This window comes from Ylistrum balloti, unplaced genomic scaffold (genome assembly GCF_031769215.1).
Source record: "Ylistrum balloti isolate Yb309-2 unplaced genomic scaffold, AGI_CSIRO_Ybal_v1 Utg369894, whole genome shotgun sequence".
Classification (NCBI taxonomy): Eukaryota; Metazoa; Mollusca; class Bivalvia; order Pectinida; family Pectinidae; genus Ylistrum; species Ylistrum balloti.
Genome location: NW_026782025.1, coordinates 795,172 through 822,728, shown reverse-complemented (window position 1 = coordinate 822,728; position 27,557 = coordinate 795,172). Strand labels below are relative to the sequence as shown.

At 36.7% G+C, this 27,557-nt stretch overlaps 1 protein-coding gene across 1 annotated transcript in view; it reads right to left on the bottom strand.

Moving 5' to 3' along the window:
* The window catches only part of LOC132546527 (uncharacterized), a 44,910-nt gene that overhangs the window by 5,947 nt on the left and 11,406 nt on the right, over window positions 1-27,557 (bottom strand). Inside the window, exon 2 of the mRNA XM_060210245.1 lies at window positions 8,228-9,692. Coding sequence (XP_060066228.1) covers window positions 8,228-9,681 — 1,454 coding nt within the window. The 5' untranslated portion in view covers window positions 9,682-9,692. The remainder of the gene's footprint in view (window positions 1-8,227; window positions 9,693-27,557) is intronic.

The window sequence follows — 27,557 nt, the reverse complement described above, 5'->3', positions numbered from 1 at the left end:
GGTCAATCGTTAAGTCTCCCATAAGGCATATAAAACTACAGGCAGCCAACATCTTAATCAAACCTGCAGATGATGGCCGATAGACGAGATCCTTGGGGGGTTTGGTAATCATGGTTTACGACACGAAATCCGTATTTGTTTAAAGCAAATATACTTCGTACAACGACCTCACACCCCCCCACCCTTTCCCCCCATCTTCCATCCCCACCTAATCCTCCCAACTATATCGATTCTATTACGATGACAATAAACCACCTAATGATTTAACTGACAGTACTTTCCCTTGCTTGCTACTGTACAAAGGATTCACTTACAATATGTAACTCTGGACTAGATACGAGAACTGACTGTTAAGTTGTGAGTCTCATATTTAAGGTTGAACTTTCGGCAGACATATTTTCAACTTAATCCCCTTCATTATCTATAAACTTTTGCCAATGATGTTTCAGGGCCAGAATGCCACTTTTAAAGAAGTCTTTTTCCTAATTATTCAGAATGTAGTCATCTGCATATATGACGTCATCATCTGACCAAAAGTGGTTACCGGAAATGACCTTTTTCAATTTTGGACATAGATGGAAGTCTGATGGAGCGAGATCAGGCAAATAAGGCAGGTGCTCAATCAATGCAAAGCCACAATCGTTAATGGCAGCCATGTCCATGGTAGACTTGTGAACGTTGTCCTGGTGAAACAACACACCTTTATTGCGGTTTCTGCAGCGCTCGAGTTTAATATTAACTCTTAACGGCTTAAGAAGTGATGCATAATATGTGTCACTAATTGTTTGTCCCTTTTGCCCCATCAGCATCCCAGGACATAACCTTTCCATCTAATGGGACACCCTTTGCCTTCTTTGGCGGGGGTTTACCAGGATGTTTAAGAGTGTTGTTTGGCGTCTGGGTTGAAATGTTGGACCCATGTTTCATCCATAGTCACAAACCTCTGCAGAAAGTTAACAGAGTCTGCCTCTAAAAGGTACATATTAGCAAGCGACAGAGTTAGATTGGTGTTCTTCCGATCAACTGTCAGAAGTCTCGGTCGAGCTGAGAGCATTCTCATTGCAATACCTTACATATTCCAATTGTATTGGCTATATACCTCGCTGTAAATCGCCTGTCAGCCATAACAATATCATGGACTTTATTGAACATTTCTGGGCTTGTAACAGTGACGGGCCTTCAAGGACGAGCGTCATCCCCGAGGCTCTGTTTTAATTCCGCCACTCACCTTTTCACTTTATCATATGGGGGTGTTATTCCCTAGAGTTGCTACCGTATCAATATGGATATCCTTAGGTGCTAGACCTTTCTTATGCAAATATTCCATCACTGCTCTTTCAGCGATTTTGTCCATTTTGCAAAAAATCACTTGCCTTGTTTACTTTAGAGTGCTACCTCTTCGACATAAACTGACCAAATGACACTGGTCTTCGGGTACACAGCCCTAAATAGTCAGGGAATAGTACAGCTGAAAAAGGCCACCTCTACTTATCTTCTTAAATACAAAGCTCACAACTTATCAATCAGCCCTCGTACACTATACCAGGAATTAATTAAACCGCACCATGCCATTGTTTCATCTGTCTACGACCTGTCGTTCCTAGTACAAGAGATGTGTGTTATATACGTCTCTGCTAGTACTACAGTTCGTAAATTGTCTATAATGTCAGGCTCCTATTATTCATATACAATGTATTTTGAATTCCAGGAGCAACTTCTATTGATTAAATTCTTTATTTCCGCCCAAATAATAATTACATACAATCAAGGGGCCACTAGATGCTACCTTCAGCATAAAACAAAATAATACATTATGTACTATGAAAAATGTGAAACAAATATAACACGCACTCACAATATCATTCACACATCCACACATTGAGAGAATTGAAGGGAGGAAGAGAGAGAACGATAAAAATATATTCGTGTTTATTATTGCTTAGCTATATACAGTGTACACAACTATTAGAAAATTTGTTCTGTCTGATTATAGATAAAACATACCATAACATATATCAGATTTTTCTCACAGATACAGATATCAATCAATACTGGGTCAGACGAAACAAGACCATTGAAACTAGTGATAAAAACCCGCTTCTGAGATTTTGAAAGAAACCTTTCCACCTCTTCCAATATTAGATTGTTTTTTGATTTCGTGCAAATTTAGGAACATTGGACATTTCACGATGTGTTATGAGTGTATCATCTTACACATTACACCAGAATTTACAACAACATGTAAACTGTTGAAAGGTTCGTGTACAAATATACAATTTTTTTTACAAAAGATGGAGTACAAGGGGCTCAAGGCGATATCGTTTACATCAAATATTCTTATGACAACTCTGATGCAATCTGGAGGAGTAGTGATCAATCTGATTTGTGACGTCAGAAATTTGGAGAGCAGAGTCCAGACAGCGAAACGTGCTTGCAATTTAAACCGACCCTAACTAATCCAAAAATGGGTTATACTTTGATAACAAGGAAAATATCTATGATAAATACGATGATCACTTTGATCGAAATTAGGTCAGCATAATTCGACCACCAGAACTGTGTCACATTCGTGTTAAACATCTAGATATCACTTGCCAATAATACATACATGTATATTCAGCTGTAGAATAGTTGATCCAGAGTATTTTTATCTGTATCGTCGTGTCCGTTAGTCATCTGCCGGACATGTATCGTCGTGTCCGACAGACATCTGTCTGATCTGTACCGTCACGCATATCCGGCGTCTATCTGATATGAACCATCGCTTCCCTCAGACGTCTGACTAATTTGTACCATCGTGTCTGTCAGACGTCTGACTGATTTGTACCGTCGTGTCTGTCAGACGTCTGACTAATTTGTACCGTCGTGTCTGTCAGACGTCTGACTGATTTGTACCCTCGTGTCTGTCAGACGTCTGACAGATTTGTACCGTCGTGTCTGTCAGACGTCTGACTGATTTGTACCCTCGTGTCTGTCAGACGTCTGACTGATTTGTACCATCGTGTCTGTCAGACGTCTGACTGATCTGTACCATCGTGTTCGGCAGACGTCTGTCTAGTATGTACCATCACGTCCGTCGAACGTCTGTTTGATCTTTAAAATCACGTCCGCCAGACATCTGCCTAATAACATGTATCCGAGCTGTACCGTCTCGTCTGTCAGTCATCAGTCTGACCTATGTCTGTCAGGCGTCTGTAAAATTTGTATCATCCCGTCTGCCAAACATCTGTCTGATCTGTATCATCACGCCGGTAAAATGTCTGCCTGTACTGTTGTCATTGTCCTCTCGTTAATAAAGATATTCCGACAAACTATGTAAATACATATGATTTGTACTCGCTGTCCATGTTCAGACAAGCTCTGACGGAGAGGAAGTTTATCATTAAAACTACTCGAGGTACTCTCACACAGCTTTATCAAAGTACAAAAATATCAATTTCGGATTTCTGGAAATAATATCAACGTCATATTTCATCCGATAGAAGAATTCCAAAATTTCTTTCCATGAGTGAGTGCGGGATTGATTTATGGGTTGGTATTCAGACGTCTGAGAGCTGTTAACTGCCGTTCTCAGACTCCACCACTACGCTGCATGGCCAATAATGCTACTTATATCGACTAATTTCTCTGTGCAATCTGGTAACTATCAGCAAACCTGTATATATAACCACACGACCTAGTATTTCCTGTGATTCAGTATAAAGAATCTAATGCTCATACCTATTGAAACACAAACATGGATGATACTATTTCTATTCACAAACTGTACGCAGTAAGGAAATAAAACGCTGTTCAATTTATTAAATACTGATATATAGAGAAAACATAGTCATTATTTTGAGATATCAACAGTATTTTGGCGAGGATGAAGAAAGACAAAAGTGACGAGTCTTTGACGAGCCACTTCCGTCATTCTGTCCCGAGCCAAAATGCAGCTTATATTTTAAGTCACCTACCATGTATAATTTTTATCCTGCTGCGCCGATTGAAAATCAGACTATTCTAAACTTAATAGTTTTGTTATTTAAGTAACTGACGTTGAAAATACACTGAATTTTGTCCGATGGCCTACGCCAAAATAATTGCTCCGCATAGAAATATAGTTCCAAACATCTACAGATATGACAGCGATTTTATGAATTACTTAAACTTTTTCAACATATGGAATAATTTATTTCAATAGTTATCTATATTGTTAAACGTTAAGTAAATTCGGAAAGTATTCGGCAGCACTGGCTGCAGTATACATGTGTTTACGTCGTTGTTGTGTGCTAACTTCCGATGGATGTTATTTAAATTGTAGCCATACTAAGCTGCTACGGACGTAGCCCAAGTAACAAACAAGCAAACTTGTGACGGGTGTTTTCTAAATTGAAAACATGCCAAGCTGTTGCAGATGTTGCCAAAGTTGCGAACATGACAAGTTTACCCTAACATTAGCCAAATTGCAACCGACTAGGTTATCACGGATGCTGCCCAAGTATTCGGACACGTCTAATTGTAACATATGTTTTCTTAGGTGCGAAGAAAAAATGTCAAATTACGGATGTAGTTTAAGTTGCAGGCTTAAGCTGTGAAACCTTTGACGGACGTTATCCAAGACATACGAAACAATTACGGACGAATTCTAGTCTCTGACAGACGTCACTCAATTTCTAGACATAGGTCTGGACAAAATACGCTGTGACGGACCGAGTCAAGAATATAACAAGCTTCGACGGACATAACCCAAGCTGGAGACATACCGAGTGCTGACGAACGTAACCCAAGCTGTAGACATAACAAGTGCTGGCGAACGTAACCCAAGCTGTAGACATACCAAGTGCTGACGGACGTCATCCAAGTTACGGACATGACTGTGACGAATGTCACTTAAGGTGTGTCGGACGTTACCGAAGCTATGGACATGACAAACTGTGGCGAATGTCACCCAAGGTCTGTCGGACGTCATCCACGCTATGGACATGCCAAGCTCTGTCGGCCAATATCCAAGCGATGGATATGACAAGCTCTGACGGACTTCACCCAAGCTGTGGACATGACAAGTGGTGACAGGTGTCATCTAAGCAATGGATATGACAAGTTCTGACGGACGTAACCCAAGCTATGTATATCACAAGTTCTGGCGGACGTTATCGAAGCTTTGAACATGCCAAGCTCTGTAGGCCGAATCAAGCCATGGATATGACAAGCTCTGAAGGACGTCACCCAAGCTGTGGACATGACAAGTGGAGACAGGTGTCATCTAAGCCATGGATATGACAAGTTCTGACAGAAGTCACTCAAGCTGTGACGGACGTTATTCAAGCTATGGACATGACAAGATCTGGCGGACGTTATCAAAGCTTTGGACATGCCAAGCTCTGTCGGCCGTTATCCACGCGATGGATATGACAAGATCTGGCGGACCTTATCGAAGCGGTAGACAGGACAAGCTGTGACGGACGTTAACCAAGCTATGTATATCACAAGTTCTGGCGGACGTTATCGAAGCTTTGGACATGCCAAGCTCTGTAGGCCGAATCAAGCGATGGATATGACAAGCGGTGTCGGACGTTATCCAAGCTTTGGACATGACAAGTGGTGACAGGTGTCATCTAAGCAATGGATATGACAAGTTCTGACGGACGTAACCCAAGCTGTGACGGACGTTATCGAAGCTTTGGACAGGACAAGCTTTGACGAACGTTATCCAAACTATGGATATTACAAGCTCTAGCGGACTTTATCGAAGCTTTGGATAAAACGTGTAAGGAATGTTGCTAGGAATGTTGCTGTACCACGAGCAACACCTTTTACACTTCATTGATTACATAAGGTGTTCTAGTTTAGAAATGGCCTAGACATGCTGTTATCGACGGAGAATTTCAAGCATGGAGATCTATTTCTGGATAAAACCGTATGTATTCTTTGTGTACTGACGACATTTACAATCCGTGACGTCATACAACGAGATTTTATTGCCGATGCTGTGCGAGGTTCAGACAAAACCGTTCGCCTCGCTCTGGATGTTAGTACCCCACCTTTCAGTTCCGGGTTACTAGCAACAACACGAAACGGACTTTTATTAGATAAGGAATGTAAAAGTGGAAAATCGCCCTCAAAAAAATTTTTTTCCACCTCATGTCATTTGTAAAATCAAAATTAGCATTTTAATATTACATACTATGTAAAGAACAAATTAAAAGGCTTTAGCGTAAGACATGCTTAATGTTTTAATGCAATGGAAACAGCCCGTGCCATAGAAAATATTTAAAGAATCGGTTATTAATGTAGTTGTACAAAATGTAATTAAACCGTAGTAACTATCCCCAACTATCCCCAACTGAACACCCTTTTTGTACTTTCGTAATCTATTCTTGTTGTATACTTTATCCTTATAGATGGACGAAGGTTTTGCAAGTTGGAGGTTTTTTTATTGGTTCATCGCCCCATGCACAGTTTCATGAGAAACACAAGCCGTTACCAGCAGTGAGCGTCGAATCCCGACCCTTGGATCACGGGAATCACAGTCCCGGGTTCAGAGGTCAGTGGCCTGTGATCTGTTTAAATCTAATGTACTGTCATGTTTGCTTGTGAACGATCTAACTCTCTTTGAGCGTGCCTATATTAGTATATATTTACATTTGCCTGCTGTCACCCCATTGTAACAGTACTAAACGTGTACCGTAATGGTTTGACTACGACCTAGTTGCAACAAGTACAGTGGTAATGTGACGTCAGAATGCTCTTAGTAGCCGTCCCCTTTTTAAATCATCCCCTTTACTGAAGCTACGCCGATTTTTCCTGGATTTGCTAATGGGTCATTTGCAAATATTTCTACTATAACAACATTAAGAAAACACTCTATGGTTAGGATCCATTCAGCGTACTGACATTAGTCCTCGAGGACGGCTTTACAAACAAGGCAGTTCCCACAAGGAACCACGTAGTACAGGAGAGTGGATAATATATGCGAGTTTGAATTGACTAATAAACACGGACTTGTTTAATACTAATTGTGTCAGGAGGATATAACATAATCGCAAAGAGAATTTGAAACAGGAGCAATTAATGATATGTAGCAATGATAGAGGTAGGAAACGAGACATGATTACATATCACTTGTAAACACAGGATCGCAGCGCGTAGCTACATGTCCATGTATACCTGTAATTAAGACAAGCGCGCATGTCAGCTCTGGCTATATGGAGGCTAACTTCCTCTCCTTACAGTCTCATAATAAGAGTGACGCTGTTCGGGCGCCGGAGGCAGGCGCGAAGCTCTGTACCGTTAACATGTGCGAGACATTTGAACTTGATGTAAAGGAGATAAATTCTTCCAGAAGTGGAAGGCGTGTAACATAGATGTTTTGCACTTTCCGAAACTAGAGACACACTTCTGTTTTCTCGAATTAGTTTAACTTTTTTGTACTTTTACTAAAGATGATTTCACACAAACTAAATTGGCATGAATTAAATTGTCTTTATTCCTTCAAGTACCCAGGGTATAATGCCAACCAATATCATGACGTCACAACTTATACACAATCATACAAAATATCAACGTCATAATCGTTGTGCGACCATTCACTCGCTGCAGCGCGCTTTGAAATTCTGTATAATTAATTCGAAGAAGACATGTTCCAGACTGATGAGAGCGTAGTACTCGAGCGCCCAAACATAACGATCAAATGACAGGAACGTGGGAATTATATTGTATTTTGTAATAAGGAAATGCAGTAACAAGACGTTGAACTGTATAGATTGTATTTTCTCTCGTGAGTAAGGAAAGTATATTGTAAATTGCTCCTCCGGTGCCAAGTTATTCGCGGAGCCAAAGCGCTTAGATACGAGTTAGCATACACCGTGTAAAGAATATTCTGCTAAAACATAAATTATTTTTTAAATTAATAAAAATCATGTTCTTGTTTCATTGAATGCAGTGGTATCTTTACATAATTAAATATCAGTGGGATATAGTTCTCATCACAGTAACAATTGTTGACGTTCATACAAGGGAGGTAACTCTAACAGAAAATAGTACTTGGGTATTGAGTGCAAAATTATCAACAAAACATCGTCTGTCAGACTGCACTTTTAAATTTGTTGTTTTCATATCATGGCCAAATCTCAGTTATTATTCAAAATATGTTCTATTATAACGGGTTTTCCGGATTAAACCATCCGGGTTGTCTCTACAGAGAATCAGTAAATTGAGGGAACTACACATACAGTGCTGGACTTACTTGTGAGAAGCTACAAGGCAGTGATTATCTTTCCCAGATGGGAGCCGTGGGAGAGGAATCGGACCCCACATCTGCTGGACGTGTTCAGGAATGATACAGAAACGCGGCTCGTAGTTGCCGTTCTTGAGGAAGAGGATACAAGGTCCTGGTTTAGGCTGGACCTGTACATCAGCCGTGAACGATACCTTGAGGTTACGTTCCTCGTCCAGCATCACTGTCTCGTTGATTTTAGTGTCCCCACGATTCAAGTCTTCCACTATAGGCAGCATGTGGAACACACTTTGTGCAAGCTGTTCCGAACTACTAAAACACATAGGCCGCAACATCTGAATAAGTTTAAATTTAATGCAATTGTATAATTTTGTGTCAAAGCAAAACGCACTTCCGCTTTTCTTTCGTTCCCATTCCCTCCCTGGTCCCTTAAATGATGTAATGGACGGACCTTCCTTTTCACTGGCGACATAGTGAATCTTTATTTTGAAGTTTTTAAGCTCCTCCGGAAGTCCCTCAACTTGCATCCGGTCGAGGTGTATATTTGCTTTCTTTGTTGAGAAAGAAAACATTTCGTCCAAGGTGATTGGTTGCAGACCTGATGGGGGATCCCCCCGGTACATGGCGCCAAATTCGGTAAAGTTCTCGTGAAAAGCCTCCCGCCACAGCTCTCTGGTCTTTTTATCGGCCTGGTTCAACTTTGACCCCAAATTACGGTCATTGACGGAATCGTCGTGGTTAAACATTTTGCCGAGAACACGTGTTGTATCCTCCTTGTAGATAAGAGGATGGAGCTGATGAGAATGCCATATGAGGTCCATGTCATAACACGGAACTAGAAAGACTCGCGGGTTTTGAAGTTTCAGATATAGCATTTTTTGATATCGTTCCACGGCACGTTTAAGAAAGTGTCGATCGCAGTAGTGAGGGAGGGATACTTGGTACGCGAACACTCGCTGGCGCTTCGCTGCCTCAATAACATTGTAGGACAGCTTGGACGCCTCATCTAGAACGAGATCGCCACGTCCAGGTAAGCTGCCGTTGTTTTTACGAACCTCCAATTCAAACTTTTCGTTTGGATATTTGGACGTCCATAATTGTTTACTGATTTCTAATGCCTTCTCTCTCTCCTTTTCTGACAGCAATTTGTGGTTTACAGTCAAACCTACCACAGTTTTACAATCATCCTCATAACTCAGTGGCGACAGCAGATGGCAGTGCCACACCCATTCAATGTCAAGAGGTGCCGCCAATGTCTTTTCTGCATGCTCAGTAGCTAAGGGGAGCCACAGCTTCTCGTAACGCCAAACCGCGTGACGTAATACTGTGTCATCATAAAGACTTCGGTTCCGGTCCACTTGCTGAAGGAAAGATATTTGCTTCAGGGCACTATCTACCAAGTCCACGCCAAATGTAATCTTGGACCGGAAGTTTTCAATAGAAATATCCGATATTTCATCCATGATGTTATTATCTGGAAATATAAAAAAATGGTTTAATGAATATTGACTAGCTCAACATCTTACGTTATCATATCGCTGTCCCGTACAATCACCTGTAAAAATTGTTCATTTGCCACAATCGAAGTAGAAATCGTGTAAGTAATGTAAACAAAACGAGGCTACCTCCACGTGTAACAAATTGCTTTCAGTTGACATTCATGGCAATATGAATGCCAACTTGAGAAAAGTAAATACAACATGAATAACACTACGAATTTGAATCTGAATCTCTGAATTAACGCTTAAGCCATTGGCATTCACAGTGTCCATGAATGCAATCTGGAATAATATAGCCACGCCCAATATTTACCTTAACAGGAATTTACCTTATATAACATGTTGTCATCTACTGGTCATAACCGAAACAACGAGATCGCACATGTTTGAAGTAAACAACCCCAACTTAGTCATGACGCCAAATGTTATAGATATATAGAGTATAACATGAGTTTTCATATGAAACGAGACTGGCTTCTGTTTATCGCATAACTTATATTCATTGGCAAGTATTCGAGAAAAAGACATAAAATTTATAGAAGTGTTTATTAGCGATATATCTATCTTTGATGAAATCACAATTCTCATGGCGTCTGGAGTATTGTGTGTTATTTACAATGATAACAGGTGGAATGTGGAAAAATATTACAAATGGAGTTGAAATCTGATGATCATTCCTGACGTTATATTTACACATCCACGCTGCCATCAACTGCTGGTATAGAATTATCATTTTGTCGTCCATACTCCGGACTTAGGTACCTGATATTATCGCAAATAACAAACATTTCTGTGACGTTGAATCATCTCAGAAATAGCATCTGCGATTAACATTCAAATTATTGATATTATAAAATCTGTATTTTTAAAAAAATCTATACGTTACAAACGCAAAGCAATTTCGATCATGTCGAGGCACTTCCAAACAACGTGATATTGCTTGAATTTGAAACGAAATTGAATCCAGTCGGGCGATACATTTATATAGAACAGCAATTCTTTAATCCCTGACGGTGTAATGTCTACAACTTCCTGAGCCACACTGTCGGAACTGGACAGGTGTAAATTTCCTCGTGGTTAGGATCTGACAGGCCAGTCAATGTAATGACCGAAATTATTATCTTTACTGTGATTGCCTCCATTTCGGAAGTCACGTCAACGAGAGTCTACGGCCATCACGTGACCAATGATGTCATTCATGTATCAATAGTGGCGGTCGAGCATTGTGGGAATTCATCTGTCTCGTGCAGTGTTCGACTACTCTGAGTCTAATGTCAGTCAGTGTCTAGACGTAAGTCCTGGTATGGCCTTGTATATATCAATTTCCCGATTTCGTTTGAACTTTACATAACACATATTTCTCCTACATGTCTTAACGGCGTGTGTAATCCCAAGTCACTAGACAGGACAGCCTGTACGTCTAGTTTTGACGTGAGGAGTTTCAAAGTCCTCACATTTAAACAAGATAGATACGTTTCATGTCTGTCGACCACGAGCTTTTTGTACAAAGAATGACACACAGAACTTCACACGACATCGACGCACGATCGTAGTCGATCTATATCGTGTACGCTATATATCATTGTTTATAGGAGAAAAAACATTTTGATATTTGAGTAAGTAGACAAAACATCCCCAAAAGACTTATTTTACATATATTTTGTCGTCATCAAACGCAATACGTTTTATTTTCATTGTCTATACCATATACTGCCCATAAAATATCTTGTTAACCCGTATTAAACAATTCCTTGTCTATCAAAATTATTAACATCCACAAAATTCGGTTATACTTACCAAACACATTCATTAGAAAACACACTCACGCACTAATAAGGTTTTCTTAATAGTTAATAGTTTTCTACGTTCTGACGATAAACTGTCAGTAAATCTGTTCAGTACATATGTAAATCGTAAATACGTCTAGACATCACAGAGTCAGAGGTAAATAAGGAACTACGACAGGTAATAATTAAGCACAGGTAAATAAGGGACAAAGACCGATAAGAATTAAGCAGAGGTAAATAAGGGACTAAGACAGTATGAATTAAGCAAAGATAAATAAGGGACAAAGACAGATACGAATTAAGCAGAGGTAAATAAGGGACTAAGACAGTATGAATTAAGCAAAGATAAATAAGGGACAAAGACCGATACGAATTAAGCAGAGGTAAATAAGGGACTATGACAGATAAGAATTAAAAAGAGATAAATAAGTGACAAAGACAGATAAGAATTAAGAAGCGATAAATAAGGGACAAAGACAGATAAGAATTAAGTTTTTTTTCTGTAAAATTTAGCATCGTATCTTGCAATTTCAGAAGTTAAATTTGGATGTCGAGGCGAAGAAGAGGAGAAAAACTAAGGTCGTTCTTATCCGTGGATGTTAGGATCCACATCGGTGTGATGAAGTTGTGTTGAGCTCAGTTTTCTAGAAAGTACCACATATGTACTTAGCGACCAGCTGAGTTGTAAGCTTACACTTCAATGCTTCAGTGGACTTCGTTAACTTCAGTAAGTAGCGTACATGTGTGACATATCGGCATTCCCAACTGAATCAGCTTTTCGAGGTAGATATCTTGTGTAACGGGACGTCGTTATTTCCAAATCATGATAAACAGAGAGGTTTGTGACAAGTAGATCGGACATGAAACATTTTTGAGATAGAACACATACCCGAGGGCAGTGTGTCTATATATATTATACTATTTGCCACAATTCTTAGGTATAGCCTATGTGGATTTTTAGAACATTAAGGTATTGCGATGTTGATCCAGTTTTTTGTGAACAAATCTTTCGGAATCTTTTAAATACATTTATTTCTGTCTTTTGTCTCAGCGAAATGCCGACTTTTCCATCAATGATATAACACGGTTTAGCGAATTAACGTTTAAAATTAGATTATACGTAAAAGTGCCTACCTGATGGTGCTAAATACTGAAACCGAGGGTTTGTTCTGGTGGTATCATTCTGAGAGATATATGGCACAATGGCCTGACACTTAATCAAATAGAGTGTCCCCTTTTTGTGACAAAACCTAAATCATATCATAATACACATGCAAGTAAGTCAACAGTTAGGTACTTGATCGATAGGTCAATAGTTAGGTACTTGATCGACAGATCAACAGTTAGGTACTTGACTGACAGTTCAACAGTTAGGTACTTGATCGATAGGTCAACAGTTAGGTACTTGATCGACAGGTCAACAGTTAGGTACTTGATCGACAGGTCAATAGTTAGGTACTTGATCGACAGGTCAACAGTTAGGTACTTGATCGACAGATCAACAGTTAGGTACTTGATCGACAGGTCAATAGTTAGGTACTTGATCGACAGGTCAACAGTTAGGTACTTGATCGACAGGTCAATAGTTAGGTACTTGATCGACAGATCAACAGTTAGGTACTTGAATGACAGTTCAACAGTTAGACACATGATCGACAGATCAACAGTTAGGCACTTGATCGACAGGTCAACAGTTAGGTACTTGATCGACAGGTCAACAGTTAGGTACTTGATCGATAGTTCAACAGTTAGGCACTTGATCGACAGATCAACAGTTAGGTACTGTACTTTGTCGACATGTCGTTCTTCATTCTTGATTTTAATCATTTTAAACATCAGTTCTTTTTTTCAACGGTTTTGTGGTCAGTGATAACAGTTATGTAATCAGTGTTAATTTGTGAACAGGGTTTTGAAACAGATATACTAAAACTGTTATAAAACATTCTACGCAACAATAAACCGATATCGTTTTCAGATATTACATGTATAATAGTCATTAGTGATGAAAGACACGGTTTAAATATCAATCACAGCTACTTCATGTTGTACGAGCAATTATTGTTAGTTGTCCTAAATATTTAAGACTGCATGACGTTTTTGAAATGGCCAATATCTTGATATATAAAGAGTGCAAAACCTTCCTGATCATGAAATTGCTTTATCAAATCAGGGAGAATTCCCATTGACATTGTTGTAAGACGTCACTTTCCATTTGTTCTCGGGAAAAAATCTACTGTACAATTTCATTAGTCCATGAAATTCATCACGTTATCGGTCCATTTATCGAGGAGCTTTCTGTGACAGCAGAGTTGTGTTTGTCTAGATTCTATTTGATTTATTCCTAAAAATGGATTGACCTACATTAAGAGCCCAATACAGACAAAACCGCTCTGTTCCAATTAGGTCCATGGCCAAATACATTCCGGGTGAGTCCCGCGTTCTGTACGCTCAGGAGGGATACTTCGTGGTGAGACGTAATATTCCGGTCTTCCTTTTATCTGATGTACACACAGCCTCCCGATTATCCAACCCAATGCTTTGTATTTCCGTAAAGACACGGCCTGAATGGACACGTGTGGCGTCGTGCTTATAGAATTATGGAAGACACCGCTGGCGTCGTCAAAAAACACTTTAAAGACAGACTCTTCGTCGGTGTACAAACACGTGCACAGTCTGAGCGTACACTTCGAGCGTCGTACAGTCTGGAAATGTCTGAATACGCCGCGAAGTCTCACGGTTCACTGCTGTACAGTAAATTATATCAAAAAGGACAATGTATACATTCCTTAGCAACACTGCGGTTTGTGGAAACGTTTACAGCACTTGACATCAAACGTACAAAGAACGGTACAGCGCCTCTGCCAACATAGTTAATCCCTATATAAAAACGGTCCCGTTTTATCCTATACTCCTGTCCTTAAGTTGTAGTGCAGTGCTATCTTGGTTTGTTTGCTTTAATAATCACCTTCAGAAACATGCCGGACTTTAAAGTGTGCGTTCCCATAAGAACACACCGATCTTATAAATGCATCTTGTGGAAAAAACACTGCCAATTGGTCGACTTTCCTTTGAAATGATGCAAGCGGACGGATTTTATGGAGAGCGGAAATAGGCAGCCTGGTTGTTATAGTTCCTTGCGGAGTGATACGAACTTTACAGGAAGGCAACTGTTACTGGCATAGCAAACACAGCTTTTTATTTATCACATTGGACAAACAGTTCGTCGAGATAAATGTCAGTAAAGGTCGAATGTTATATGTATTTTCTGAACCGTTGATATTTGGCGAACCTACAATGTCGCTGATAAAACACCGTTAGTATCAATTTATCTATATTCAGCCTGCAACAAAAACACGTCGATTGGAAATCTATTGTCATGGAAGCTGCTACAATAAATTAATATTTATAAGGATCTATCATTAAATAAGCGGTAGTTACACAAACGGCATTGTGAGTTTGAATTTATCATTGCATACGCGACAGGCATCGTGAGTTAAAATTTATCACTGCATAAGAGGCATTGTGATATCAGATGCTGATGTTTCGATAAAAGCATGCATTAGATACAAAAAAATAATGTAGTTTTCAATTTATTGTTGCGACCTGACGATCATGCTTAAGGGACGCTTTCAAGTCTCACCACTAATCATAAAAAAATTAGATCTAAAAAGGTGACACACTGGCCTACTCTATGTCTACGGAAATGGGCGTTATTAGCAAGTCTATTGATAGTATGTATGTGCTGATTCAACTCTCAAAACATACAATAAATCGTAAAGCTCTTCTTAGGACACAAAATGTAACAACGTAAGTCATGTAAACAAAAACGTGAAACTAAGTAAAGTAGACTCTATAATGGAAGTTTTGTCAATAAAACGTGAAATTCGGTAAAACAGACTCTATATAACGGAAGTTAAGTTTTGTAAATAAAACGTGAAGCTCGGTAAGTCAGATTCTCTGCAACGGAAATTATGTCAAGAAAACGTGAAGCGCGGTAAGCCTGATTCTGTATAACGGAAGTTATGTCATTTAAAAGTGAAACTCGGTAAGGCAGATTCCTTATAACGGAAGTTATGTCAAGAAAACGTGAAGCCCGGTAAGGCTGATTCTCTATAACGGAATCTATGTCAAGAAAACGTGAAGCGCGGTAAGCCTGATTCCTTATAACGGAAGTTATGTCAAGAAAACCTGGAGCCCGGTAAGGCTGATTTTCTATAACGGAAGTTATGTCAAGAAAACCTGAAGCCCGGTAAGGCTGATTCTCTATAACGGAAGTTATGCCAAGAAAACGTGAAACTCGGTAAGCCTGATTCTGTATAACGGAAGTTATGTCATTTAAAAGTGAAACTCGGTAAGGCAGATTCCTTATAACGGAAGTTATGTCAAGAAAACGTGAAGCCCGGTAAGGCTGATTCTCTATAACGGAATCTATGTCAAGAAAACGTGAAGCGCGGTAAGCCTGATTCCTTATAACGGAAGTTATGTCAAGAAAACCTGGAGCCCGGTAAGGCTGATTTTCTATAACGGAAGTTATGTCAAGAAAACCTGAAGCCCGGTAAGGCTGATTCTCTATAACGGAAGTTATGTCAAGAAAACGTGAAACTCGGTAAGCCTGATTCTGTATAACGGAAGTTATGTCATTTAAAAGTGAAACTCGGTAAGCCTGATTCCTTATAACGGAAGTTATGTCAAGAAAACGTGAAGCCCGGTAAGGCTGATTTTCTATAACGGAAGTTATGTCAAGAAAACGTGAAACTCGATGAGACAGAATCTCTATAACGGTTTGTTTTGTCGATAAAACGTGAAGCTCGGAGTCATTGAAACGTGAATTTCGGTAGACGGAGCTCACAAACAAAGTATCTCACAGTTTAAGATTTTCCTGAAAATCAATACAGTTATACCTACCGCCTGTACAGTGGTAATGTACTTTTTCTGTTTCTCTCCTCTGTCTGCGATTATTTAAACAGTTAAACATGGAAGCTGTATTGAGAACACTTTCTGACACAGACAGCTGCGCCGATAAAAACACGGACTTGTATGAAAACATTTATTTCCCAATGGTAAAATTCAGTAACAGATAGTTTTTCACTCGGATTGTAAAACGTTTGTTACTTTTTTAAAACACTCTCTATAACAGAAGTTATGTCAATAAAACTTTTTCAAATATTCGTTTATCTCACCAGAAAAAAAGCAGCAGTTGAATAGCAACAATACATTTAGTCCGTGCAAGCGAGCATATTGACCAAGGCACATCCACGATAGTTTAGTTTCAAGGTCAGACATTTCCCACTGAACATCAACGATAGTTTAGTTTCAGGGTCAAAGTTTTTTCATTGAATGTCAACGATAGTTTAGTTTCAAGGTCAAACATTTTCCATTGAAGGTCAATAATTTAGTTTCAGGGTCAAACATTTTCCATTGAAGGTCAACGACAATTTAGTTTCAGGGTCAAACATTTTCCATTGAAGGTCAACGACAATTTAGTTTCAGGGTCAAACATTTTCAATTGAAGGTCAACGATAATTTAGTTTCAGGGTCAAACATTTTCCAGTGAACATCCACGATAGTTTAGGTTCAGGATCAAATGTTCTACACTGAACATCCATGATTTGATTTAACAGTATGAAAGAATCGCAATGAACATCAGCGATACAAAGAAAATATTTATACATTTGTATGTTAATTGAATCTTATTCTAACAGAAGTTCAAAGTATGTTTGTTTATTTGTTTGGTTTTGCACCCCATGAGTCATTTTGAGGCGGAGTCTCCTTGCCGCCTCCCCGAGACACATACGGGATGTTCATCGCATCGGAGATATCATGGTATAGTGTCTTGCCCAAGGACACAATCTTATCAGGATAGCCCTGACAGATTCTGAGCTTCCTGAGAAATACAAACCGCCACGAGCAGGGAGTGTCGTACCGCCACGGGTAGAGAGTGTCGTACCGCCACGGGTAGAGAGTGTCGTGCCGCGATGGGTAGGGAGTGTCGTACCGCCACGGACGGGGAATTGTCGTACCGCCACGGACAGGGAGTGTCGTACCGCCATTTACCAAGAACATTGCCCTTTAACATTAGACATTGAGCATTCATGACGGCCAATGAATAAATAGAAATTTCAACATCGAAATCCCTGAGCGTCGAGGTAAATGCAAATGTAGTTGAGTATCCATTCCTGTTTCACCATGAAATTCGACTGATATGCATCACCATATCGCCTTGTCCCACATTTCAGCAAGGAGATATTAAGATGTGCACACCGTATCTGATTAAGGGCCGTGTACATTAATGTGCATTTAGTCTTTCTAAATCGTTCCTCACTTGACGGAACATACTGGAATGGTTTAAGTGCGATTTAAAAGGGGAAAAAATGCACGTGAGACCAATTATTGCACAAGAAGAGATCCAAGTCCGCTTTTACCAACTAAAGGCAGTAATTACATGATAAAAACGTAAACAAATTAGCAGCACAACTTCAAACACGTGCAAATTGTTTGTCGTCCTGAACAATTTCAAATTGAGTTACAGTGGGAGGTGTAGCCACTGAGTAATCAAACCCATCGACAGGTAACACGTCTCCCCAAACTGAACGCTGTCGACTGTAGCTGGTGAACCATTTGTATGTAATTAGTGAAATTATTGACAGTTCAGAAGTTAAAACATTTTAGAAAGCAAACAAGAAGATATCGGAAAAGTAAAATTGCAACTGAATATACATTGTGTATTGCTTTTATACGTTGGTTTCATTTGTTGTTAAAATTATGTCTTTGTGACGTCATGGTGATACGCTGACAGTGTCCATATGCAGTAAAGGCTCGGTATAGGCTACCGTGTGGTGATTGCGTCAAAACGTTACTAGTGATACATGGGACGACATTACAAATGTGTCTTAAAAACGAGCGAGAGACGGTTTAGGATGTCCATGTGTCGATGCACGACAGTAAAAAGACGATTTCACTGTAAAATATCGAAGTGTCGCTACGAGGCGAGAGAAAAACGGACTGAGAAAAATACCATCTGGAAAATTTGGAACATTAACACGTCGATCGTTATGTGATGACAAAAAAAAACTACTTGGAATGTTCAAGTGTTGTTAGGAAATTAAAAGGTAGGAAAGTATTCTACATCCTTTCAGACGATTAAGAAACGGTTTCGAATATCTGGAACAAGTAGAGGGAAAGACAGGCGAGATAAAGACGATTGGGGATTGTTAAAGTTTCGCTAAGACAGAGTGTGTGATTAAAATGATGATTCAGCAATTACTAGAAATCAGAAATTCCTACGAGACGACAGACGATTTAGAATGCACAAGTGTCACCACTTTGAGACGAGAAAAAGAGATAGCGAGAGATGCTATCAAAAATTAAGAGAAGAGAAATCGAAGTCCTGCCCGAAGTTCGTTAACGAATCATCCAACATCCCTATATCGAAGACAGATGCAGTCATTTGACCATAACAGTGTCCATTTTGATGACGTACGTTGTAGGTTTAGGTTTCAAATATAGCTGATAAGAATTCAATATTGTGCAAGAAAGCGACAGCGGGGTTAAACAAAATTGACGACAGAGGGCGCTGTATGAATCACTCCATCTTCCGTGTAGTGCAAATAATATATAACCGGATTATTAATTAATATTCCCAGCCAACACATAGAGCGGAAATAACAAGGAGAAACGAGCAGAATTGTCTCATGGACCTATAGAACACATCTGTCTGCCTCGCCCATCTATTTCAAGGCGCACGATGTCAAATTTACATGCGCCGGAAGTTGGCGAGATCAATCACGGTATCAAAAATATATAAATTGAGGGAGAAAAATCAATGGCGCGGTCTAGACCTTTACGTAGTCAGTATCATGTATTCTAAGGATCAGGTTACACGAGAGGCATTGTTTCTGATCAGGCGTTTCATACAAGCATTTTAACAATCAACCTTTGACCCCTTATTTCGTTCATTGAGCAAGAGATTGTAGACAATTATGACAAAGTAATTTTTTTCATATTAGTGACTTGAAACGTTGCAAAAATAATTGGTCTGTTAGTACCTTCAATACAAGAAACGTCTTAATCTTTTTCAGGAGGTGGAAATACAATGTAAAATCCAGGGTAGTTTAAAGGTTTAACATCTATTACATTCCGTTACAATTAAAGTATCCGCATTTACGATACAAGATTAGTCACCATAGGAGTATTTTAACATGGAAAAGCACAATAACGAGTATAAAATGGTATCATTCTGTGGTGAAGAATGCCAAATTGTCAACCTCATATGCGGTTCGTAACTGATACCAAGGGCCTAAATTTTGAAGCTTTGGAGGCGATACAGGAAAATCAAAATTTATCGAATTTGAACTTGAAATGCAGAATACACTGAAGCGGGTTAGGGGGTACTCTACAGAGTGTAAGACGATAATTTGTAGAATAGAATAGGATATTAAAACGTTAAAACATGAAGCATGGCAGAGGATATATTGTTTAGCGTCGTCAACCGTGCATTTCAGAGCTATATAGGTGCACGTGCTGTGATAGTTACTGCTACTGTAATAGATCACAGGCTACTTTATTACAGCCTAAAAAACATCATGCCGACCGAACATTCCGGATGAACGTAGGCGCTTGTAATTCGTCGAGTTACTTAAATTAATATACTGTATAACATTATACCTAGTAAATATACTGTATAACATTATACCTAGTAAATATACTGTTAATAACATTATACCATTAAATATACTGTATAACATTATACCTAGTAAATATACTGTATAACATTATACTGTACCTAGTAAATATACTGTATAACATTATACCCTAGTAAATATACTGTATAACATTATACCTAGTAAATATACATGTATATACATTATCATACCTAGTAAATATACTGTATAATATCAAATATATACTGTATAACATTATACCTAGTAAATATACTGTATAACATTATACCTAGTAAATATACCCCTATAAATATACTGTATAACATTATACCTAAATATACTGTAAATATACTGTATAACATTATACCTAGTAAATATACTGTATATACATAACATATACCTAGTAAATATACTGTATAACATTATACCTAGTAAATATACATTTATACCTAGTAAATATACTGTATAACATTATACCTAGTAAATATACTGTATAACATTATACCCAGTAAATATACTGTATAACATTACCTAGTAAATATACTGTATAACATTATACCTAGTAAATATACTGTATAACATTATACCTACATAACATATACCTAGTAAATATATATAACATGTATATACATTATACCTAGTAAATATACTGTATAACATTATACCTAGTAAATATATATATACTGTATAACATAACATTATACCTAGTAAATATACTGTATAACATTATACCCTAAATATACTGTATAACATTATACTGTATACCATTATAGTAAATATACTGTATAACATTATACCTAGTAAATATACTGTATAACATATACCTAGTAAATATACTGTATAACATATACCCAGTAAATATACTGTATAACATTATACCCTAGTTAAATATACTGTATAACATATACCTAAATATAATATTATACCTAGTATATACTGTATAACATTATACCTAGTAAATATACTGTATAACATTATACCTAGTAAATATACTGTATAACATTATACCCAGTAAATATACTGTATAACATCATACCTAGTAAATATACTGTATCACATTATACCCAGTAAATATACTGTATAACATTATACCCAGTAAATATACTGTATAACATTATACCCTGTAAATATACTGTATAACATTATACCTAGTAAATATACTGTATAACATTATACCTAGTAAATATACTGTATAATATCTGTACCTGTATAACATATACCTAGTAAATATACTGTATAACATTATACCTAGTAAATATACTGTATAACATTATACCTAGTAAATATACTGTATAACATTATACCTAGTAAATATACTGTATAACATTATACCTAGTAAATATACTGTATAACATTATACCTAGTAAATATACTGTATAACATTATACCTAGTAAATATACTGTAATAACATATACTGTAATATACATAACATTATACCTAGTAAATATACTGTATAACATTATACCTAGTAAATATACTGTATAACATTATACCTAGTAAATATACTGTATAACATTATACCTAGTAAATATACTGTATAACATTATACCTAGTAAATATACTGTATAACATTATACCTAGTAAATATACTGTATATATACCTGTAAATATACATTATACCTAGTAAATATACTGTATAACATTATACCTAGTAAATATACTGTATAACATTATACCTAGTAAATATACTGTATAACATTATACCTAGTAAATATACTGTATAACATTATACCTAGTAAATATACTGTATAACATTATACCTAGTAAATATACTGTATAACATTATACCTAGTAAATATACTGTATAACATTATACCTAGTAAATATACTGTATAACATTATACCTAGTAAATATACTGTATAATATACCTGTATATACTGTATAACATTATACCTAGTAAATATACTGTATAACATTATACCTAGTAAATATACTGTATAACATTATACCCTAAATATACTGTATAACATTATACCTAGTAAATATACTGTATAACATATACCTAGTAAATATACTGTATAACATATACCCTGTAAATATACTGTATAACATTATACCTAGTAAATATACTGTATAATATTATACCTAGTAAATATACTGTATAACTGTATATACATAACATTATACCTAGTAAATATACTGTATAACATTATACCCTAGTAAATATACTGTATAACATTATACCTAGTAAATATACTGTATAACATTATACCTAGTAAATATACTGTATAACATTATACCTAGTAAATATACTGTATAACATTATACCTAGTAAATATACTGTATAACATTATACCTAGTAAATATACTGTATAACATTATACCTATACCTGTAAATATACTGTATAACATATATACCCTAGTAAATATACTGTATAACATTATACCTAAATATACTGTAAATATACTGTATAACATTATACATAACTAGTAAATATACTGTATAACATTATACCTAGTAAATATACTGTATAACATTATACCTAGTAAATATACTGTATAACATTATACCTAGTAAATATACTGTATAACATTATACCTAGTAAATATACTGTATAACATTATACCTAGTAAATATACTGTATAACATTATACCTATACCTAGTAAATATACTGTATAACATTATACCTAGTAAATATACTGTATAACATTATACCCTGTAAATATACTGTATAACATCATACCTAGTAAATATACTGTATAACATTATACCTAGTAAATATACTGTATAACATTATACCTAGTAAATATACTGTATAATATCATACCCTGTAAATATACTGTATAACATTATACCTAGTAAATATACTGTATAACATTATACCTAGTAAATATACTGTATAACATCATACCTAGTAAATATACTGTATAACATTATACCTAGTAAATATACTGTATAACATTATACCCAGTAAATATACTGTATAACATTATACCTAGTAAATATACTGTATAACATTATACCTAGTAAATATACTGTATAACATTATACCTAGTAAATATACTGTATAACATTATACCTAGTAAATATACTGTATAACATTATACCTAGTAAATATACTGTATAACATTATACCTAGTAAATATACTGTATAACATTATACCTAGTAAATATACTGTATAACATTATACCTAGTAAATATACTGTATAACATTATACCTAGTAAATATACTGTATAACATTATACCTAGTAAATATACTGTAAATATACTGTATAACATTATACCTAGTAAATATACTGTATAACATTATACCTAGTAAATATACTGTATAACATTATACCTAGTAAATATACTGTATAACATTATACCTAGTAAATATACTGTATAACATTATACCTAGTAAATATACTGTATAACATTATACCTAGTAAATATACTGTATAACATTATACCTAGTAAATATACTGTATAACATTATACCTATGTATAACCCTAGTAAATATACTGTATAACATTATACCTAGTAAATATACTGTATAACATCATACCCTAGTAAATATACTGTATAACATTATACCTAGTAAATATACTGTATAACATTATACCTAGTAAATATACTGTATAACATTATACCTAGTAAATATACTGTATAACATTATACCTAGTAAATATACTGTATAACATTATACCTATACCCTAGTAAATATACTGTATAACATTATACCTAGTAAATATACTGTATAACATTATACCTAGTAAATATACTGTATAACATTATACCTAGTAAATATACTGTATAACATTATATACCTAGTAAATATACTGTATAACATTATACCCCGTAAATATACTGTATAACATTATACCCTGTAAATATACTGTATAACATTATATAGTCTAACATTATACCTAGTAAATATAACATACTGTATATACCTAGTAAATATACTGTATAACATTATACCTAGTAAATATACTGTATAACATTATACCTAGTAAATATACTGTATAACATTATACCTAGTAAATATACTGTATAACATTATACCTAGTAAATATACTGTATAACATTATACCTAGTAAATATACTGTATAACATATACTGTATACATTATACCTAGTAAATATATTATACTGTAAATATACATATACCTGTAAATATACTGTATAACATATATACCCTGTAAATATACTGTATAACATTATACATAAATATACTGTATAACATTATACCTAGTAAATATACTGTATAACATTATACCTAGTAAATATACTACTGTATATACTGTATAACATTACCCTGTAAATATACTGTATAACATTATACCTAGTAAATATACTGTATAACATTATATACTGTATAACATTATACCCTGTAAATATACTGTATAACATTATACCTAGTAAATATACTGTATAATATCATACCCTGTAAATATACTGTAAACATTATACTGTATAACATTATACCTAGTAAATATACTGTATAACATTATACCTGAGTAAATATACTGTATAATACCTAGTAAATATACTATACATCATACTCCGTAAATATACTGTATAACATTATACCTAGTAAATATACTGTATAACATTATACCCAGTAAATATACTGTATAACATTATACCTAGTATAACATTATACCTAGTAAATATACTGTATAACATTATACCTAGTAAATATACTGTATAACATTATACGCAGTAAATATACTGTATAACATTATACCTAGTAAATATACTGTATAACATTATCTGAGGACAGTAGGACATATACTGTATAACATCTGATACAGTAAATATACTGTATAACATTATACATCACTCCAGTGTCTTTATCTGAGGACAGGAGGACATCACTCCGGTGTCTTTATCTGAGAAGTAGGACATCACTACGGTATCTTTATCTGTGGAAGTAGGACATCACTCCGGTATCTCTATCTGAGGACAGTAGGACATCACTCCGGTATCTTTATCTGAGGACAGTAGGACATCACTCCGGTATCTTTATCTGAGGACAGCTGGACATCACTCCGGTGTCTTTATCTGAGGACAGTAGGACATCACTCCGGTATCTTTATCTGAGGACAGTAGGACATCACTCCGGTAACTTTATCTGAGGACAGTAGGACATCACTCCGGTGACTTAATCTGAGGACAGTAGGACATCACTCCGGTGACTTAATCTGAGGACAGTAGGACATCACTCCGGTATCATAATCTGAGGACAGTAGGACATCACTCCGGTATCTTTATCTGAGGACAGTAGGACATCACTCCGGTGACTTAATCTGAAGACAGTAGGACATCACTCCGGTAACTTAATCTGAGGACAGTAGGACATCACTCCGGTATCTTTATCTGAGGACAGTAGGACATCACTCCGGTATCTTTATCTGAGGACAGTAGGACATCACTCCGGTATCATAATCTGAGGACAGTAGGACATTACTCCAGTATCTTTATCTGAGGACAGGAGGACATCACTCCGGTGTCTTTATCTGAGGACAGTAGGACATCACTCCGGTGTCTTTATCTGAGTACAGTAGGACATCACTCCAGTGTCTTTTTCTGAGGACAGTAGGACATCACTCCGGTGTCTTTATCTGAGGACAGGAGGACATCACTCCAGTATATTTATCTGAGGACAGGAGGACATCACTCCGGTATCTTTATCTCCGGTCATTTCTCAAATATCTTAATAGTTAATTGACCGCTACTACAAAATTCTTCAGCGTTTATTTTCAGGCTAAGATGTCCGTTAAATATATTTAATACATTCTAAACTTAATTTATTTACAGGTCTACATATTTCTGGTTTTTTCTGCTCTGTCTTCTCTTAAAAATCTTCTTTATCTCACGAACACCACGAAACATGGGTAGGAGTTAAGACTACAGCTGTTGGTACCGAATCCTATAACTGAATCATACTCGTGCCTAATACTCCTAACCTCATTACTTAACGCTCGCGCACAGCTAATTTAAGACCACTTGATATACTAACAATAAACACGTAGTTATCAAACCAGTTTGTATTGGTTCCCGTCACCGTATTATAAAATACAATATCCGATATCCACTTCTTGAGTGCTCCAGAGACAATACAGAGGTGTGTAATACCTAAATTGTGCTTTATCCCTATTGTTATTGAGTAAAGTCTTATACACAGGGACAGGGAGGGTGCATATTGGTGGAGTCCCGGATGTTGAAGGTGCGAGAGTTGGGACGGGATGATGAAGGACTGAAGCCCTACACACAGGAACGGGAAAGGTGTGCATTGGGGAGTAAGGTAGGAGAGTTGGGGCGGGATGATGGAGGACTGAAGTCCTACACACAGGAACGGGAAAGGTGTGTATTGGTGATGTAAGGTACGAGAGTTGGGACGGGAGGATTGAGGACTGAAGTGCTACACACAGGAACGGGAAAGGTGTGTATTAGTGAAGCGGGATGATGGTTCCTAAATACAAAGAGAGGAGAGGAGGGAGGGGGGAAGAGTGTGTAATGGTGAAGATGGAAAGGAGCAAGTTAAGAATAAAGGATTTTTTTTCACTTTTTACTTTGGTGGCATTGTAACAAACATTAAAAGCCTCCGTGGAACCATATTTAATTCTGTATCATTTATCGTTCAACATTCACTACAGGAAGATTCCAGTCTATACCAAAACAATGGAACGAAGAGAGACGGTTTGACAATCCTACGAAATTAAAATGATATTTTTGAAAGATAATTTGACTGGATTCGACTTGTCTTTTCGTTGCGATGGAGGCCAAGGTAGTCCCCGCCTTTCAAATGTCTATTTTTGTTTCTGTCGAAACTAATGTGTCAAAGTGTCGGGACGAGCATTCATCTCGGTGTGCAGTCATAAAAATGATATGTTTCGATTCAGAATTGCCATCATTTGGTCTATCTCATCACTTCAGGTGTCAGTGATTTGGAAATGTTTATACGGAAGAGAAACTTCCGGCGCCATAGAAGAATATTAGCATTTTCTATATATTTTTTTATATTGTATTAATATCTGCTAGGACCAAACTTTATCATGCAAGTATGAAAAAAAATCACCAATACCTTCAAGAAAACTTAACTACACATTACACTAAGGAGTAACAATTCACATTTCAAGTCCGTATTTTGCAGACGAAGTGATCGCGTACATGTGAACAAGCTCTAATCGCTGGACACACTTTGTAGTAAGCGTTCTAGAACAAAGACTGTCGACAGGAGACGACCAAGGTGTCCCAAACCACTCTCAGACCACGCATGTTTAAAGTTCGACATGGAAACCAACTCTATTCAACGGAAAACCATATTGCCACTCCTGGGAAGGAAGCGAGTAATCTGGGTATCAACTGTACATATATCTATACAAGACAGAACTCTGGAATACATGCCGTGACCGATATTTTTATTAACGGGAAGGAATGATGACGTCAGGTTATCACA